This window comes from Pantherophis guttatus, chromosome 10 (assembly GCF_059756535.1).
Source record: "Pantherophis guttatus breed Tessera chromosome 10, ASM5975653v1, whole genome shotgun sequence".
Lineage (NCBI taxonomy): Eukaryota > Metazoa > Chordata > Lepidosauria > Squamata > Colubridae > Pantherophis > Pantherophis guttatus.
In genome coordinates this window covers 6,668,832-6,687,693 of record NC_142072.1, presented here as the reverse complement: position 1 = coordinate 6,687,693, position 18,862 = coordinate 6,668,832, and the positions used below count along the sequence as shown (strand labels likewise).

The following is an 18,862-nucleotide window of genomic DNA, read 5'->3' as shown; positions in this document are numbered from 1 at the left end:
GTAAGGTTCAAGATTTTGTCTCATTTTGTTGAAGTCTCTCTCACTCTTTCTCTGGTTATAAGTTTTGTGTTGCATTTGGTTGGTTTGCTTTTTAGTTTGTTTTGTAAGGCGAGAGGCCTGACTTAGGTTGTTGGATCGAGGTCTCTCAAAATGTAACACAATTATAGAGATGAGAAGAATGTGGGAAAGTGAAACAGCCTTCCCTAACATGCCATAAAAATAAGAATAAGAACTCTTATTGGTTTATATAAAATATCTTTGAAATTTTGCAAGATCCAGGATTTTGAACTCCTGTTAGAAAAGCAACTATTTCTTGCCAGGGAATTATGGGTTTTGAAGTTCTTGAAAAATCTGGGGAATGATAGGCTGTGGAATTGTGGCAGCAGAAATCCACACATCTCAAAAGTTTGGTTTTGTTTTTGCCAGAACCCGAAACTTAAGCTACTTTCGTTTCTTGTAAAGGAAATGGAAATGATTGACATCAGCAGAAAACTGGGACTCCCATAATCGGAATTGAATGTGATAGGAAATGGGAGGAATATTTCATTAGTTGTGGGACGTAATGCTCACAGCACTTAAAGGTTGACTACATAAGGGGGATCCAGTCCTTCTCTCTGAGGAATCTGGAGACACTGGACAGAGACCTTTCCCAACCTGCGTGGACCACTTTGAGAATTACTCCTTTTACAAAAGCAAGTAAGGATTTGTGTACACCCTTCCCCTGTTGAGGTTTAGGTGTTGTAGATTTTGTATTCCTTGGTTTTATATTCTATTAACTTAGCAGGTTTTGTTGATCTTCCTATAAAGTAGCATTAGATACCATTTTCTTTTCAGAACAATTAATCAGTGGAACAACTAGTCTCCAGAGATTGTGGGTGCTCCAGATGCTCTTCAAGGGCGGAAGAGTTGATGTCCACAAGTCTTAAAGTTGACAAGGTTGGAGACCCCTGCAGTAGGGAACTGTCAGATACAAGGCAGCTTACTCCAGGGTAGGGATGTGGGTGGAGCAACAGGCTCAGAAGAGACCCTCCCTAGTTTTTGGCAAAGACTGACTAGGAAGGGAAATATCTTCAGGTCTGCAAGAATGATTTCGGCTTTAGCATTTAGGCCAGATAGGAAACATGAGCAGATGAGCGAATTCTACATTAATTCTACATTATTGTAAGATTATATGAACAGAATCTTGAAGTCTGAAAGTACTTCAGATTACTTCAGAGAGGAAATGAACATTAAAAAGAAATGGATTCTTCCTTTATTGTCAAGAAGGAGGGAAGGATTGAAATAATAATCAGGCTTCCAAGATTTGGAGACATGAGCTTTGTAGGCAGGAGGGAGGAATGGAGAGATGCGATATTCTTCATTTTCATCTTCTTTCAAAAGTCACCTTTCCCACCTCCCCCGATTTCTGTTCTTTTTTTAATTGATTATGTGCCATCAACTATTTTTCATCTTCTAGTGACCACATGGATATATCTTCCCCTTGACAGTCTAAACCCAAACCATTCTCTGAAGACTCTTAATGGCACACTCATTGCCACTAACTAAGCCTACCCATCCTCTTCTCTTCCCTTCCACTTTCCCTACCATCAGAACCATCAGCAAAGAGCTGGGTCTTCACATCAAGTGTCTAAAGGAAGATAATTTGAGCCTGGACATTTGATCCTCCATGAAAACTCTGGGTTGATTCGTTTAATGGTTCGTTTTTTGAGTCTATGGTAGTCTCTGGGGTCTTCTCCAACCCCAAAGTTCAAAGTGCCTGAAGTAGCTGAAAAGCATCCCAATGTCTCTTTCCTTTCCAGATAATCTGCACAGAAGAAAAAGCAACGATGGGCAATGAAATTACAAGGGATTCTCTATGGAGACAATATGAAGAATTCAGGAGAGATTTGAGTCAAGGCAGCATTCACAAAATGGCATTGGACTACCAAAAACATTTAAATGACCTGAAAAATCTGCCCCTTAATATTGCAGTTATTGGGCCGGCAGGTGCTGGTAAATCTTCCTTTGTCAATGCCATCCGGAGTGTAATGGATGATGATGAGGGGGCAGCCGCGGTTGGGACCATAGAAAAAACCAAGGAGCCAAAGTCATATCCCCACCCCACTTTTTCCAATGTCCAAATATGGGACCTTCCAGGGATCGGAACCCCTCGGTTTGAAGAAGCGGAATACATGCAGAAAGTCCAATTTGAAAGATATGATGTCTTTATTATGGTTATCTCTGAACGCTTTACTGAAAACGATGATTTCCTGACAAAGGAAATACAAAGAACAAGGAAGAAGTTTTACTGTGTGCATACAAAAATAGATGTCACTATCGACAGTGCAAAGAAGAAAAACAATTTCATGAAGGAGAAAACCCTGGCAATTATAAGGAAATATTGTGAAGATAATTTGAGAAGAGCAAGTGGTCTTTACACACGAGTATTTCTGATCTCCAGCAGGAAGGCAGACAAGTATGATTTCCCTCTGCTGAGAGAGACAATGGCTGCTGAACTTCCTTACTACAAGAAGAATATTTCAACAATGGCTGCGCAGCTTTTCTCAGAAAATGAACTGAGGATGAAAAAAGCTGAAATAATAGCATATATAAAGAAGGTGGCGTTGGTGTCGTGTGCTTGTGGAGTAGTGCCTTATCCAGGTGTGTCTATACTTTGTGATATTCCAATATTGCTGGATGCGCTGAAGTGTATCTGCAACGCATTTGGTCTAGATGACAATTCACTCCGTTTTTTGGCCCTTCACACTGGGAAAGAATTTGAAGAGTTGAGGTCGGCTATCAAGAAAACCCCATTAGCCAACACAATCAACACAAGATTGTTATATTCTCTACTGATGAAGTCATCTCTCTGGGTAAATGTGACAGTTGTAGAAGCAGCTTTAACTTTTATACCTGTTATCGGGTCTGTATTTGGTGGAGCGAGTTCATTTGCTGTCACGTATCATTTTCTGAACACGTTTCTTGATGATGTTTTGGAAGACGCCCGAAATCTTCGAGCAACGCTTCTTGAGTGATCAGAGTCCCAGGGAAAGGTCCCAGGCACCCCCAAACCCTCTTTGAAGGAGACAGTCAAGCATTTTCTCCAAATGAAAGCAGGGGGAGGAAAATTATAATAGGCTTCAAAGCCATATTTGAGCTATCTATTTGCTTGCTCGTTTTAATAATTCTTCAAGTATGTGCTTGATCATAAGGGCAAATATGTATCCCTTTCTGCAGATGTTTCTATGGGAAATAGGAAATTAAATAACTATATATATATATATATATATATATATATATATATATATATATATATATATAGTTTTTTGGGGGGGTTGTGTTTTTCTTATTTTCTCTCTTTTTTCTGCTCTCTTTGTAACAAAAATAATAAAATACTGGAAATTATACTATGAAGCTACAAGTTTTATTTTTTTCTGTTCCATTTTTAACAATAATAAATGATAAAATAGTGATTTTGCTATGAAGCTACAAAATTCATAATACTTTTTAAAAATACAATGAAAACTACTCAATGTACTTTAACTTGGGCTGTCTAATTAATTTCATACTGAGCATTAATTGTATAACTTCAGTCGTTATCTGCCTGTCCCATATTGTTTTGTTGGAAATGTACATCCTCTTTAAATAAAACAAATTTTAAAGAAAGCTTCCGATGCAGGATTTGGCTGATCAAACTGCAGGGACAAGCACTCGATGCTGCTAGAAGCTACTGGACCAAATTGCAATTTATTCACTGAAACATTTGTCAACACAATTACAAACTGAGCAATAAATGGTTTGATGGGGCTGTGAATAAAGATGTCTGGATATCCCTTATCTGAGGACAGGACATGTGAGGACTCTCTCAAGGCAGACGAAATAAGCTCAAATCAGAGAGAATCTCTGTAGCTCAGGGCTTGTCATGCCCCTGTCGGAGTCTGAATCCGAAGGGGAAGACAAACAGCTGACAGAGAATGAGAGTGTGGCTCCGTTGGCTGTGGAAGAAACTGGGGAAGGGCAAAGTCAGGCTGGGCAGAGCAGGAGATGTCTGGATATCCCTTATCTGAGGACAGGACATGTAAGCCTTCTTTCAAAGCAGACAAAATAAGCTCAAATCAGAGAAACTCTCTGTAGCTCAGGGCTGAACTGGGGAGGCTTAGATGTTCTCTCAACTTGCTTGCTTGAAAAAGATTCATTACCTACCAGGTAACATGGTCATATGATCACTGCTGCAAGCAAACAGCCAAGGTCACAAAACACCAAGAACACAGGATAAACTCAGTCCTGAATATAAGCCCTCTTCTGAATTCAAGGAGACCTAACCTAACCCTAAATGGATTTGTCCCAGTGGGATTTTCCCATGTATTTTCCCAGAAAACATAGATAAGATGGGTTAGGGTTGGGTCCAGTGATGAAATCCAATTTTTTTTTACTACCGCTTCTGTGGGCATGGCTTGGTGGGTGTGGTGTGGCTTGGTGGGCGTGGCAGGGGAAGGATACTGCAAAATCCCCATTCCCTCCCCACTCTGGGGCCAGCTAGACGTGGTATTTGCCGGCTCAGTGGTTAAAGATATTGAGTTTGTCAACTGGAAAGCTGACAGCCCGGGTTCGAGACACAAGCTCCATGCAATGGGGAGAGCTTCCGTTACCTGCCCCAGCTCCTGCCAATCTAACGGTTTGAAAACATGCAAATGCGAGTAGATAAATAGGTACCACTTCATTGGAAATGTAATAGCATTCCATACGCCTTGGCATATAGTCGTGCTGGCCACATGACCACAGAAATACCTTCGGACAATGTTGCCTCTCTCGGCTAGGAAACAGAGATGAGCACTGCCCCCTAGAAGTGGACATGACTGGACAGGAGAAACCTTTTCCTTTTATCTTTAAACTGGCTCTATAGAGTAAGAGTTGGAAGGGACATTGGAGATCTTCTAGAGTCTAGACCTGTGATGACGAACCTATGGCACAGGTGCCACAGGTGGCACGCGGAGCCATATTGGTAGGCACGCGAGTGTTGCCCTAGCTTAGCTCCAGCACGCATGCGCACACCGGCCAACTGATTTTCAGGCCTTCCGGTCCCACCGGAAGTCGGGAAACTGGCTGTTTCCCGCCTCCGAGGAGATGGGGAAGGCTGTTTTTGCCCTCCCCAGGCTCCTCGAAAGCCTCTGGAGCCTGGGGAGAGGGAAAAACTGGCCTACCGGGCCCACGTGCCATCACGTGCTAAAAGCAGGGGGAAGTGTGTGGGGGGGGGTCACGCGCGCATGCGCGGGAGGGCGGGGCGCATTGAATTATGGATGTGGGCACCTGCACCCGTGGCCCCTCCTGCTCCTGCCGCTTTTGGCACGCAACGGCAAAAAGGTTAGCCATCACTGGTCTAGACTCTAGACCAACCCCATACTCAGGCAAGAGATCCTATACCATTTCAGACAGATGGTTGTCCAATCTCTTCTTAAAAACCTCCAGTGATGGAACACCCACGACATCTGAAGGAAATCTGTTCCATTGGTTAGAATAGAATAGAATTCTTTATTGGCCAAGTGTGATTGGACACACAAGGAATTTGTCTTGATGCATACGCTCTCAATGTACATAAAAGAAAAGATGCATTCATCAAGGATCATAAGGTACAACGCTTAATGATAGTCATAGGGAAACAGTCAATCTAAATCGTAAGGATACCAGCAACAAGGTTACAGTCATACACTCATAAGTGGGAGGAGATGGGTGATAGGAACGATGAGAAGATTAATACTAGTGCAGGCTTAGTAACTAGTTTGACAGCATTGAGGGAATTATTTGTTTAGCAGAGTGATGGCGTTCGGGAAAAAACTGTCCTTGTGTTTAGCTGCTCTGGTGTGCAGTGCTCTATAGCGTCATTTTGAAGGTAGGAGTTGAAACAGTTTATGTCCAGGATGCGAGGGGTCTGTAGATATTGGTTAATCGTTCTAAGGAAATTTCTCCTTAATTCTAGATTGCCTCTCTCCTTGATTATTTTCCATCCATTGCTTCTTCTCCTGGAGGCTGTATCTCCATCTCTCTTATGGCCTCTGTGGTGGGATTCCTAACTACAGACTGAGACAGGCTAACCACTTTCCTTGCTCATTTTTACACTTATCTTATATCCAGCTCCCACTGTTAACACCTCTACCTCTCTCTGGAGTTATCAAATAGGCCTCCACTGAGATTTCCATGAACTTTCTTCCCCAAAACTGAAAGAAAATCTACTGAACTACATGAAATCTTATCTATTTATATACGATGTATCTGAAATATTGTAAGGTTCAAGATTTTGTCTCATTTTGTTGAAGTCTCTCTCACTCTTTCTCTGGTTATAAGTTTTGTGTTGCATTTGGTTGGTTTGCTTTTTAGTTTGTTTTGTAAGGCGAGAGGCCTGACTTAGGTTGTTGGATCGAGGTCTCTCAAAATGTAACACAATTTTGGGATGAGAAGAATGTGGGAAAGTGAAACAGCCTTCCCTAACATGCCATAAAAATAAGAATAAGAACTCTTATTGGTTTATATAAAATATCTTTGAAATTTTGCAAGATCCAGGATTTTGGACTCCTGTTAGAAAAGCAACTATTTCTTGCCAGGGAATTATGGGTTTTGAAGTTCTTGAAAAATCTGGGGAATGATAGGCTGTGGAATTGTGGCAGCAGAAATCCACACATCTCAAAAGTTTGGTTTTGTTTTTGCCAGAACCCGAAACTTAAGCTACTTTCGTTTCTTGTAAAGGAAATGGAAATGATTGGCATCAGCAGAAAACTGGGACTCCCATAATCGGAATTGAATGTGATAGGAAATGGGAGGAATATTTCATTAGTTGTTGGACGCAATGCTCACAGCACTTAAAGGTTGACTACATAAGGGGGATCCAGTCCTTCTCTCTGAGGAATCTGGAGACACTGGACAGAGACCTTTCCCAACCTGCGTGGACCACTTTGAGAATTACTCCTTTTACAAAAGCAAGTAAGGATTTGTGTACACCCTTCCCCTGTTGAGGTTTAGGTGTTGTAGATTTTGTATTCCTTGGTTTTATATTCTATTAACTTTGCAGGTTCTGTTGATCTTCCTATAAAGTAGCATTAGATACCATTTTCTTTTCAGAACAATTAATCAGTGGAACAGCTTGCCTCCAGAAGTTGTGAATGCTCCAACACTGGAAGTTTTTAAGAAGAGATTGGATAACCATTTGTCTGAAGTGGTGTAGGGTTTCCTGCCTAAGAAGGGATTGGACTAGAAGACCTCCAAGGTCCCTTCCAAATCTGTTATTCTATTTCTACTAAAGAATGTGTGTCTTGTGCCTCCGCATCTGTGAATGGCTGAAGATGCTTCAGGGTTAAGGAAATACATGCACCCTTCACTCCTCATTTCTGGAGCCAAAGGTTTTGTGGGTGACTCTGGGGAATGAGCTGGAGAAGCAGCAGACTCTTCTCCCTTGCATTGAATGATGCCTTCTTTGGGTTTACAGTGGACCTTTGGATATAGTTAATAACTGGCTTCCCTTACACTGGTGCTAATGATTTTATCGCCATAAAGGAAGACAACAGAATATGCACCAAAGGAAAAAATAGAGCCCAGGAGTTTAGAGTAGTGTTAAGAGGAAGGGTTTGCTTTGTTTGTCTGGGGAGGGCTGGCTTTTCTACCCCCCCTTCCCCCATTGGCCTAGGCATGTTGGTGTTGCAATTGTTAAAGACGACAACGGTAATGGTATGGGAGACACGGAAATGACATGCAGTAGAGCAGGGGTCTCCAACCTTGTCAACTTTAAGGCTTGTGGACTTCAACTCCCAGAATTCCTCAGCACGTTTTGGTGGCTAAGGAATTCTGGGAGTCTATTTATTTATTTATTAGATTTATATATCCGCCTATTCACCCATGGCAATTCAAGGTGGCTTACAGAATATAAAAAACCAAATTTAAAAAACAGTAAAACTCATAAAAAATCAAATAAATTAAATAGTAAAATCTCCCCTGACCCCCCACCTCCCACCCCAGCGACAGCCGATCACACGAGCCATTTAATAGGCTACATCACATTCTGGGTTCCCCAGGCCCGCTAGCAGAACCAGGTCTTCAGCGCCTTCCGGAAGAGAATTAGGGTGGGGGCTGTTCTAATCTCTGGGGGAATGATGTTCTAGAGAGAGGGAGCCAGCACGAAGAAGGCCCTTCTTCTGGGTCCCACCAGGTGTATCTCCCTTGGGGAAGGGACCCACAGCATTCCCTGCCTCCCCGCTCTAATGCGTTGAGTGGATGTGACTGGGAAGATGTAACCTGGTCCCAAGCAACAAAGGGCTTTAAAGATGACAACCAGCACCTTGAATTGCACCCAGAAGCAAATTGGCAGCCAATGCAGCTCCCGCAGGAGAGGTAATATATGTGTACACTGGGGTCTGCATAAAACCATGTGGGCCACTGCATTTTGCACCAACTGGAGCTTCCAGATGCTCTTCAAGGGCGGAAGAGTTGAAGTCCACAAGTCTTAAAGTTGACAAGGTTGGAGACCCCTGCAGTAGGGAACTGTCAGATACAAGGCAGCTTACTCCAGGGTAGGGATGTGGGTGGAGCAACAGGCTCAGAAGAGACCCTCCCTAGTTTTTGGCAAAGACTGACTAGGAAGGGAAATATCTTCAGGTCTGCAAGAATGATTTCAGCTTTAGCATTTAGGCCAGATAGGAAACATGAGCAGATGAGCGAATTCTACATTAATTCTACATTATTGTAAGATTATATGAACAGAATCTTGAAGTCTGAAAGTACTTCAGATTACTTCAGAGAGGAAATGAACATTAAAAAGAAACGGATTCTTCCTTTATTGTCAAGAAGGAGGGAAGGATTGAAATAATAATCAGGCTTCCAAGATTTGGAGACTAGAGCTTTGTAGGCAGGAGGGAGGAATGGAGAGATGTGATATTCTTCATTTTCATCTTCTTTCAAAAGTCACCTTTCCCTCCTCCCCTGTCGCAGTTTAGTTGTTGTACATTTTGTATTCCTTGGTTTTATATTCTATTAACTTAGCAGGTTTTGTTGATCTTCCTATATAGTAGCCTTAGATACCATTTTCTTTTTAGAACAATTAATCAGTGGAACGACTTGCCTCCAGAAGTTGTGAATGCTCCAATACTGGAAGTTTTTAAGAAGATGTTGGATAACCATAACCAAGTGGTGTAGGGTTTCCTGCCTAAGCAGGGGGTTGGACTAGAAGACCTCCAAGGTCCCTTCCAACTCTGTTATTCTATTTCTACTAAAGAATGTGTGTCTTGTGCCTCGGACTCTGTGAATGGCTGAAGACGCTTCAGGGTTAAGGAAATACATGCACCCAGGGGTGAAATCTAAAATTTGTTACTACCGGTTCTGTGGGCGTGGCTTGGTGGGGGGGGGTAATGTGACTGGGTGGGCGTGGACAATTTTTTTTTTTACTTTTAAAACCATTTTTTACATGTAAAACCATGTAAAAAATGCTTTCAAAAGGTTCTGACGATCCCAGCTGAGTTGCCGGATCGGCAGGCAACTCAGCTGGGATCATCAGAGCTTAGCTGGTCAGAGCCATTTAAAAGAAAAAAAAAAAGACTCTGATGATTGCGCGGCTCAGCTGGGCTTGGGGGGGCGGGGGCAGGGATTTTTGCTACCGGTTCTCCAAACTGCCCGCCGCCATCGCTACCTACTCGCCCGAGCCAGTCCAAACCGGGAGCATTTCACCCCTGGTCAGAGCCTTTTTTTAACCTTTTAAAAGCAGAAAGTAATGACACCTGGGTGGGTGGGCGGAGCCTCGCACCACCATCGCTACTGGTTCTTCAAACCACCTGCTACAATCGCTACTGGATCGCCCGATCCGGTCCGAACCGGGAGCATTTCATCCCTGGATCTATTCCTTGAAAGTCTTTAACTAAACCATTCTCTCAAGACTCCTAAATGGTGCACTCATTGTCACACTATAAGAGTCCATCCCCTTAGCTGCTGACCATTCTCTTCTTCTCTTCCCTTCCACTTTTCCTACCATCAGAGCCTTCTGCGAAACCTGGGTCTTCACATTATGTGTCCAAAGTAGGATAATTTGACCGTGGACATTTGAGCCTCCCTGAAAACTCTGGATGGATTCGTTTAATGGTCCATTGGTTTGAGTCCATGGTATTCTCTGGGGTCTTCTCCAACCCCAAAGTTCAATGTGTCAGACATAGCTGAGAAGCATCCCAATGTCTCTTTTCCTTTCCAGATAATCTGCACAGAACAAAGAGCAACAATGGGCAATGCAATTACAAAGGATTTTATCTGGAGACAATTTGAAGAATTCAGTAGAGATTTGAGTCAAGTCGGTGTTCAAGAACTGGCAGCTAAGTACCAAAAGGATTTAAATGAAATGCAAAATCTGCCCCTTAACATTGCAGTTACTGGGCAGGCAGGTGCTGGTAAATCCTCCTTTGTCAATGCCATCCGGAGTGTAATGGATGATGATGAGGGGGCAGCCGAGGTTGGGACAGTAGAAAAAACCATAGTGCCAAAGGCATATCCCTACCCCTCTTTTCCCAATATCCAAATATGGGACCTTCCAGGAATCGGAACATGTAACTTGAAGGCAGCAGACTATCTGAAGGGCATCCAATTTGAAAAATATGATGTTTTTATTATGGTTGTTGGTGACCGCTTTACTGAAAACGATGCTTTGCTGACAAAAGAAATATACAAAATGAGAAAGAAGTTTTACTATGTGCGTAGCAAAATAGATATTAGTATTGAAGGTGAAATGAGGAAAAAGAATTTCGATATGGAGAAAAGCCTGGGAAGTATAAGGAGCTATTGTGAAGATTGTTTGAGAAAGGCAGGTGGTCTCTCTCCAAGAGTATTTCTGATCTCCAACTGGAAGGTGGACAAGTATGATTTCCCTCTCCTGAGAGAGACAATGGTTGCTGAACTTTCTGACTACAAGAAGCTGATTTTAACACTGGCTGTGCATTTTTTCTCCGAAAGAGAATTGATGATGAAAAAAGAGGTGATGAAATCATATATACAGAAGGTAGCATTGGTATCTTGTGCTTGTGGAATAGTGCGTGTCCCAGGTCTCTCTATGGTTTGTGAAATTGGAATATTGCTGGATGCTCTGAAACGTATCTGCAATGCATTTGGCTTAGACGACGAGACCCTTCGTTTTGTTGCACTTCAGACGGGAAAAGAATACGAAGAGTTGAGGTCGGCTATCAAGAAAACCCCATTAGTCAGTACAATAGACAAAAAAATGGTATTTTCTCTATTGAAGAAGTCAGCTCTTTGGGTAAATGTGTCAATTGTGGAAATGGCTTTTACTTTTATACCTGTTATCGGGTCTGTGTTTGGTGGAGCGAGTTCTTATGCGGTCACATACTATTTTCTGAACAGTTTTCTTGATGATGCGGTGGAAGATGCACAAAATGTTCGAGCAAAGCTTCTTGAGGGATCAGAGTCCCAGGGAAAGCAGCCATCCCCCCCTCCCCTTGAAGGAGGCAGTCAAGTATTTCATCCAAATGAGAGTAAGGGGGAATAAAATAAGAACGTTTTAATAGCTTATTAGAACTACCTACTTTCTTTCTTGCTTTAATAATTCTCCAGTTGAAGTATGTGCTTGATTACCCTGAAGAGAAATAACTATCTCTGTCTGCGGATGTTATCATAGGAAGCCGGAAATTAAATATTTTTTTTCTTTTGTTTTTTCCTGTTCTATGTGTAACTATTATAAATAACAAAACAAAATAGTAGTGACTTTGCTATCAAGCTGAAAATATTATAATCCTTTTTTTAAAATACCATGAAAGCAACTCAATGTACTCTTCTAATGTTATTAATGTCATACTGAGCATTATTTGTATAACTTCAATAATTATCTGTCCTTCCTTAATTATTATTATTACTATTACTGAAATATATGTCTTCCTAAAATAAAAAGAATTTCAAACAAAGGTTCGAATGCTGGAGTCGGCTAATCAAATTAAAAGGGAACCACTAGAGAAGCTGCTAGAAGTCACTGGACAAAATTGCAATTTATCCACTGTAACATTTGTCAACTCATTTACAAACTCAGGAACAAATACTTGGTGGGTCAGTGAACAAAGACGTCTCGATGTTCCTTGGCTGAGAACAGGATAGGGGAGGGCTCTCTCAAGGTGTCCGTGTGTGAGAGAGAGGGGGGGGGAGGGAGGGAGAGAGAGAGGGAAGGAGAGAAACTCAAAGCAAATGGCTCCATGTAGCTCAGGGTTGAAGTGTGGAGACCCAGCTTGGTGGTTTGCTCGCAGATGTTTCATTACCCCCATGAGGTAACATGATCAGTACAGCAAGCAAATAGCCAGAGAAGTCAGAGAACATCAAGGACTCCCCAGAATAAGCTCAGCTCTGCATACAGGCCCTCCTGCCACTTGTGCTGATAAAAATCTGACCAGAGATGATAATTTTCAGTGAAATAATTATTCCTGGTTTTAAAAGCATTTTTATTGTATGACACACCTAGTTTCAGTGGTGGGATTCAGCCAGTTCGCACCACTTCGGGAGAACCGGTTGTTAACTTTCTGAGCAGTTTGGCAAACTGGTTGTTGGTAGAAATCATTAGGGCAGAGAACTGGTTGTTAAATTACTTGAATCCTACCACTGCCTAGTTTATTTCAAAGTGTGCAAAAATATTTGGGCTTGTCTACTCAGATGGTTGTGACTCTCCCTTCCCTTTAGTTAAATTGGATTGCTGGAAGCCACAATGAAATTATCCGTTCTTGATACACACAAATAGTCACCCTTTTTATACATCCAATTGGTTGAAATCAGGGGTGAAATCCAGCAGGTTTTGACAGGTTCTGGAGAACCGGTAGTGGAAATTTTGAGTAGTTCAGAGAATTGGCAAATACCACCTCTGGCTGGCCCCAGAGTGGGGTGGGAATGGAGATTTTGCAGTATCCTTCCCCTGGAGTGGGGAGGGAATGGGTATTTTGCAGTATCCTTCCCCTGGAGTGGGGAGGGAATGGGGATTTTGCAGTATCCTTCCCCTGGAGTGGGGAGGGAATGGGGATTTTGCAGTATCCTTCCCCTGCCACGCCCACCAAGCCACACCACGCCCACCAAGCCACACCCACAGAACCAGTAGTAAAAAAAATTGGATTTCACCACTGGTTGAGAAGCTAGAGAGGAGAGTTAGAATTATGGTCATCCTGGAATGGTTGATTCCCCCCCACATTAGTTTCTCCAACTTCACTTTCCTATCTTCATCAGAGCCTGTTTTCACTGGAAAGGAATCAATTCTGTCTGTTTCTTTAGCTCACTCTCCTTTTGCCCACTTTTTAAAAATGGTCTTAATCTGTTTGTCCAAGGTGTGTGTGTGTGTGTGACTAAACAACCATTTCTCAAGTATGCTGTAATGGGAGCCATGGTTGAACTGGGGAGGGGAGGGAACTATTATTGATGCAGGAGAGAAAAGATCTTAAATTGATTCCGCCTTAACTGTCCTGGGTGCAAGAAAGAGGGAGGGAAGGATGGTCCCATCAGGCTCCTGAGATTCAATAACTAGAGCAAGTAGTTTCTGGCCTGGCCAACTGGACATGCCCAACCCAAAACTGACCAGGTTTAAAGAACAGTAGAGAAGAAAGATGGGTAAAAATCCAAACTGGCACCCCCAGCTTGCCTATGATCTCAATGCGGGTTGAGGGCAATCCCCCCAACCAAGCAGGAAGTGGACTTGCAGACATTTGCAAGTCCACTGAGAGTCAAAAGTGAGGTGGCAAACCCCTGACTAAAGTACAGCAATAAAGATAAGTGGAATCAGGCTAAAAATAACACTAAGGCACATCACAACTTCCTTTTCCTGCCTCCCTCAAAGGATAAACCCTTAGGAGAGGAAAAACAAAAGACTATGGACCCAGATTAACCCAATAAAACAGGAAAACAAAACTCAGGGCAATCAGAAACACATCAAAACCCATCAAGCAGCAGGAGCTTCAAAGGGGAATTAAGCATAAAAGGCTCAGCGTCACATTCCCAATCTTGCTTGCAAGCCAGAAAAGCTCGAGTTGTGTCACTTTTGCTTCTTGCCTCCCTACATTAAAAGAATTTCACTTTCTGGCAGCTGGCTTCTGAATCCATTTGTTCTCTGCGTCTGTGACTATGTCCTGGCTGGGAAATGAACACAGGAGTTTTTCTTCCAACAGTTGCCATTGCGACCTATCCAGACTGGGAACCTTCTGTCTGAAACCAGTGATTGCAGAAGGAGCACAAATGTATCCTCCATGATACATTTAAGTTAATCACCTACTGATCAAAATTACCTCAGAAGGTTAGGTATCTTACTAGGGACTATGGTGGATTTCATAGGCGTAGGGCGGGTGTCAGCAACTTGTGGCTCCAGAGCTGCATGCAACTCTTTGGGCCTTCTGCTGTGGCTCCCTTTCGAGTGATCCCACCACTGGCTGGCCCTGCCCCTCGCCTTCCCCTCCCAGTCACTCCTCGCCTGTCCTGAGAAGGTAAGGGCAATAGCAGGGGATGGAAAAGGCCAGGGCAGAGACAGAGAGATAAAGAGAGAGTGGATGGGGGGAGAGAGAGAGGAGGGAGGGAGGGAGTGAGAGATGTCAAAAGGGTTATGTGGTTAACGGTGTTTTTTTAACAACTGGTTTTCTGCCCTAATGACCGGCTGGGTAGGTGTGGCTAGGGGGGTGTCATGTGACTGGTGGAAGCGAGTGATGTTGAGTTGGCCACGCCCACCCAGGTTTTGTGGCTCCCGGTGTTTTCTTTTCTGTAGGAAACAGGTCCAAATGGCTCTTTGAGTTTTAAGGTTGCAGACCCCTAGTATAGGGAATATGAAGGGAGTCATGACATAACTGAGAAGAATTACAATCTCTCTCTTCATTTCCAGATAACCAGTGCAGAACAAAAAACACTATGGGCAATATATTTCCAAAGGACGATGTAAGAAGAGAATTTGAAGATTTAAAGAGTGATTTGAATCAAGGCAAAATCCCCGAAGCAGCATCTGAATACCGAGGATATCTAAATGAAATGAAAAGCCTGCCACTCAATATTGCAGTTGTTGGAAAGGCAGGTGCTGGTAAATCCTCCTTCATTAATGCTTTCTGGGGCATAAATGATGATGAAGATGAAGCAGCCGAGGTCTGGACAGTAGAGGAAACCAAAGTGCCAAAGGCACATTCCCACCCCTCTTTTCCCAACATAACGATACGGGAGCTACCAGAGATCAGAGAGCGTAATTCTAAGGCAGCTGAATATTTCCAGAAGGTCCAGTTTGAAAGATATGATGTCTTTATTATGGTTGTCACCGACCGCTTTACTGAAAATGATGCTTTCCTGGCAAAGGAAATACAAAGAATGAGAAAGAAGTTTTACTATGTACGTAGCAAAATAGATATCAGTATCGAAGGAGAAAGGAGGAAAAGGTATTTCAACATGGAGGAAACCCTGGAGACCATCAGGAATTATTGTGAAGATAATTTGAGAGATTCAGCTGAGCTCTCCGAGAGAGTGTTTCTGGTATCCAACCTGCATCCACAAATGCATGAATTCCCTCAACTGCGAGAGAAAATGGCCGCCGAACTTCCTGATTACAAGAAACACATTTTAACCTTGGCTGGGCAGGTTTTGTCAGATAATAATTTGATGAAGAAAAAGATAAAAATGAAACCATGTATAAAGTATTTAGGGTTGGTATCTTGCGTTTGTGGAGCAGTTCCTGTTGTGGGTCTCTCTCTAGCTTGTGATATTGTAATCCTGATGGCTGCACTGAAATGTTTCTGGAAGGTGTTTGCCTTAGATCAGAGCTCCCTCCGGTTTCTGGCACTTCAGACGGGAAAAGGGTTTGAAGAGCTGAAATCGGGGACCCAGGAAAGGCCATTAGTCAAAACAGTCCATGCACAGCTAGTACTTTTTTTCCTTCTGAAGTTTGCTCTCTGGGTTATGCTCCCATATGTGAAATATCTGGGGACCTCTCTTTGTGAAACTGTGACAGTTGTGAAACCGATCCTTCATTACATGCCTGGTATCGGGTCTGTGCTTGATGGAGTGAGTTCATATGCTGTTATGTATCGTTTTCTGAACAAATTTCTTGACAGTGCAGTGGAGGATGCCCAGAATGTTCGAGCAAAACTTCTTAAATGATGAAAGTCCCTGTGCAAGATCCAAGGAGCCATCCTCCCGTCTTTGAAGGAGAGCATTTCATTCCAATGAGAAGAAGGGGAAGAAAATAATAATATGCTTCACTGCCTTATTATAACTTTCTATTTGCTCGCTTGTTATTCTCCGATTGCAGTATGTGCTTGATCAGCCTAAGGGGCACATAAGTCTCTTTGTCTGCAGATGTCTCCATTAGAAATTAAGTATTTATCCATATTGTTTCATTAGCATTTTTCATATTCCATGTGTAACAATTATGACTAATAAAAGAATCAGATTGATTGTCCCTGTCAAGTATTTGCAAGCCATTGGCACATGTGTCATATAGACACCAGTGGGGGGAGAGAGTGCCTCCACCCCTATGTGGAAAGGAGGGGCTTACCCTGAGTATAAAACCCCCTCCAACCTTTCCACCATGCTCTCTTCTTGCGTTTGTTCCCCATGAGACTTGATCTCTGATCAGGGTAGTCACACACACTATGTGCCCCCTATCCTATAATGAATACTAAGACAGCCTTTGTACATAGTTAATACGCTTTATTATATGAATAAATACTTTTAAGATATTTATTCATACATCTGTCTCTGGATTGTGTTTTACCTGGCTGTACACCGCCCCGAGTCCCTCGGGAGAGGGGCGATATAGAAATAAAATTATCCTTATCTTTGTCCTGGACTCTTCTATGCTCCTGGGTGTTTCTACGATCCCAATTCCACAGTCCCCAATTTCTCTGGCTTCACTTTCCTGTCCTCATAAGAGCCCAATATTCACCTGATGGCCTACAGTGTCCAGATGTCAGTAACAAGAGGCTGGCCCAGCCTCCCAAACTTTCAACCTTAGGAAAAACCCATGATTTGGTCATGGTTCTATTTTCCAAAGCCAATGGCCATTTCTAGGCCATTCCCTGAGCGAAGGCCCTTCTCCCGGGACATGCATTGTTCCAATTGTGCTGACTTTTGTGGTTGTTCTTCTCAGTGCTGAAATCTGAACTGGTTTGCTTCTGGTTCGCTGGTAGCGCATGCACACTGCGTGCCAAGCGCGCACAATGCAGGCGCACATGTGCAGTACAAGCCAAAAGGAGGCTTGGGAAGTAAGTAGAACAGGAAGGGGGTGGATCAACTGTGCTGTGCAATTTCCTGCTTTCTAGCAAAGCTAAACTGTGCGGCACAGCTGATCGTCGGAAATACCAGTTTGGAGGAACCGATAGCATTTTTTAAGTACCGGTTTGCCCAAACTGGTAGTTTTTATCACTACCAGTTCGACCGAACTGGAGCAAACCGGTAGCATTTCACCCCTGGTTCTTCCCTACCATAATCTAAATCAGCCTTGCAGCTTCGTGTTACACCAAGCGATTGGGTGGTTAATTCTGACATCGTCCAAAGACCAACTAAGGCTGGGTAAATAAGGGATCCAACTCACAAAGGGGATCCAGAGATTCCTGGATTTTGCCATTCTTTGCAGTAAGAAAGAATTGCCATCTTTTCTTTGGGTTGCCATATTTGCACAGACTCTTCACACAGCTATTCTGGCTACTTACTTAAAAGGGGAAACAAGATATGAGGTGAGTCCATTTTAAAAGTGAATCAATGATATAGGGGTTCCCATCAGTGCTGGGTTCCAACCAGTGTAACCACCGGTTCTCTTCGGCCACGCGCTTTGTGCACACACATTAGATTTTTGCCTAGCTGAGGCGCAACAATCCACTCTGCCACGCCTATCAGCTGGGCTAAAAAACGACAAATAAAGGTAGGTATAACGCGGGGGCGGGCAGGAGGGCCCAGCTCACAGTCATAGAGGTTTGCTGATGTCACAGCATCACCACTACTGGCTCGCCCAAACTGGGCCAAACCGGGAGCAACCCACCACTGGTCCCCACACAGTGGTGGGATTCAGCCAGTTCGCACCACTTTGGGAGAACCGGTTGTTAACTTTCTGAGCAGTTTGGCGAACTGGTTGTTGGAAGAAATGATTAGGGCAGAGAACCGGTTGTTAAATTACATGAATCCCACCACTGTCCTCACATATGTCTACCCAGGCTACACCAGATACCATAATCCCAGGTTCACCTGCTCCATGTATGGAAGTGGAAATTGATGCCTCCTTCTCTGCTTCCAAGGGCAGTTGGAAAAACACTCCTGTTAGAAAAGCAAATATTTCTTAAGTAGGTTTCAATACCCCATTCAGTGGGCTCCCCAAATTCCAAAAACCTTAAACTGTCTTCTGTTGACCTCACCCCATTCCTAAGAGGTCTGTAAGGGGCGTGCATAAGTGCACCAGCGTGCCTACCGTCCCTGTCCTAATAATCCTTTTTACTTACTCTTTTCATGTATTCAAATTATGTTTATATTTTTATCTGTTATATATGCTTGACAAATAAACTTATAATTATGATTATGTGATGGGAAATGAGAGGAATGTTTGAGTATTTGCAAGAAGTGCCACATATCCCACTTAAAAGAGCGTGTATGAATGGGATCCAATCCTCTCTGAGGAGTCTGGAGATTTTGGGCAGAGATCAACCAACGCTTCCTTGATCCCTCTGAGAACAACTCCTGATAGAAAAACAAGCATTTATATGCACCACCCTGTCTGGCTGGGGACTTCTACGTGTGGAAGTCCATCCACCTGAAAAGTTGCTGAGTTTGAAAAAACACTTGTTTGTTTTACAGTGTCTGCCCCAGTATTTGCAAAGAACGAAAATGTTTCTTTTTCCTGGGAATCAGGTGCTTTTAATGCTGGCCCCTATAGGAAGCT

General features: G+C 43.1%; 3 protein-coding genes across 3 annotated transcripts; all 3 read left to right on the top strand.

Moving 5' to 3' along the window:
- The first annotated feature begins 516 nt into the window (after positions 1–516).
- LOC148112374 (interferon-inducible GTPase 5-like) lies at positions 517–3,245 on the top strand. The gene is made up of 2 exons (XM_087876879.1): positions 517–696; positions 1,800–3,245. The coding sequence occupies exon 2, from the start codon at positions 1,827–1,829 to the stop codon at positions 3,012–3,014; it is 1,188 nt and encodes a 395-aa protein (XP_087733005.1). The 5' UTR covers positions 517–696; positions 1,800–1,826; the 3' UTR covers positions 3,015–3,245.
- Positions 3,246–6,837: 3,592 nt separating this feature from the next.
- LOC148112372 (interferon-inducible GTPase 5-like) lies at positions 6,838–16,389 on the top strand. The gene is made up of 2 exons (XM_087876714.1): positions 6,838–6,951; positions 14,837–16,389. The coding sequence occupies exon 2, from the start codon at positions 14,863–14,865 to the stop codon at positions 16,090–16,092; it is 1,230 nt and encodes a 409-aa protein (XP_087732840.1). The 5' UTR covers positions 6,838–6,951; positions 14,837–14,862; the 3' UTR covers positions 16,093–16,389.
- Positions 6,859–11,909, top strand: LOC148112373 (interferon-inducible GTPase 5-like). The gene is made up of 2 exons (XM_087876713.1): positions 6,859–6,951; positions 10,196–11,909. The coding sequence occupies exon 2, from the start codon at positions 10,223–10,225 to the stop codon at positions 11,495–11,497; it is 1,275 nt and encodes a 424-aa protein (XP_087732839.1). The 5' UTR covers positions 6,859–6,951; positions 10,196–10,222; the 3' UTR covers positions 11,498–11,909.
- Positions 16,390–18,862: the final 2,473 nt, after the last annotated feature.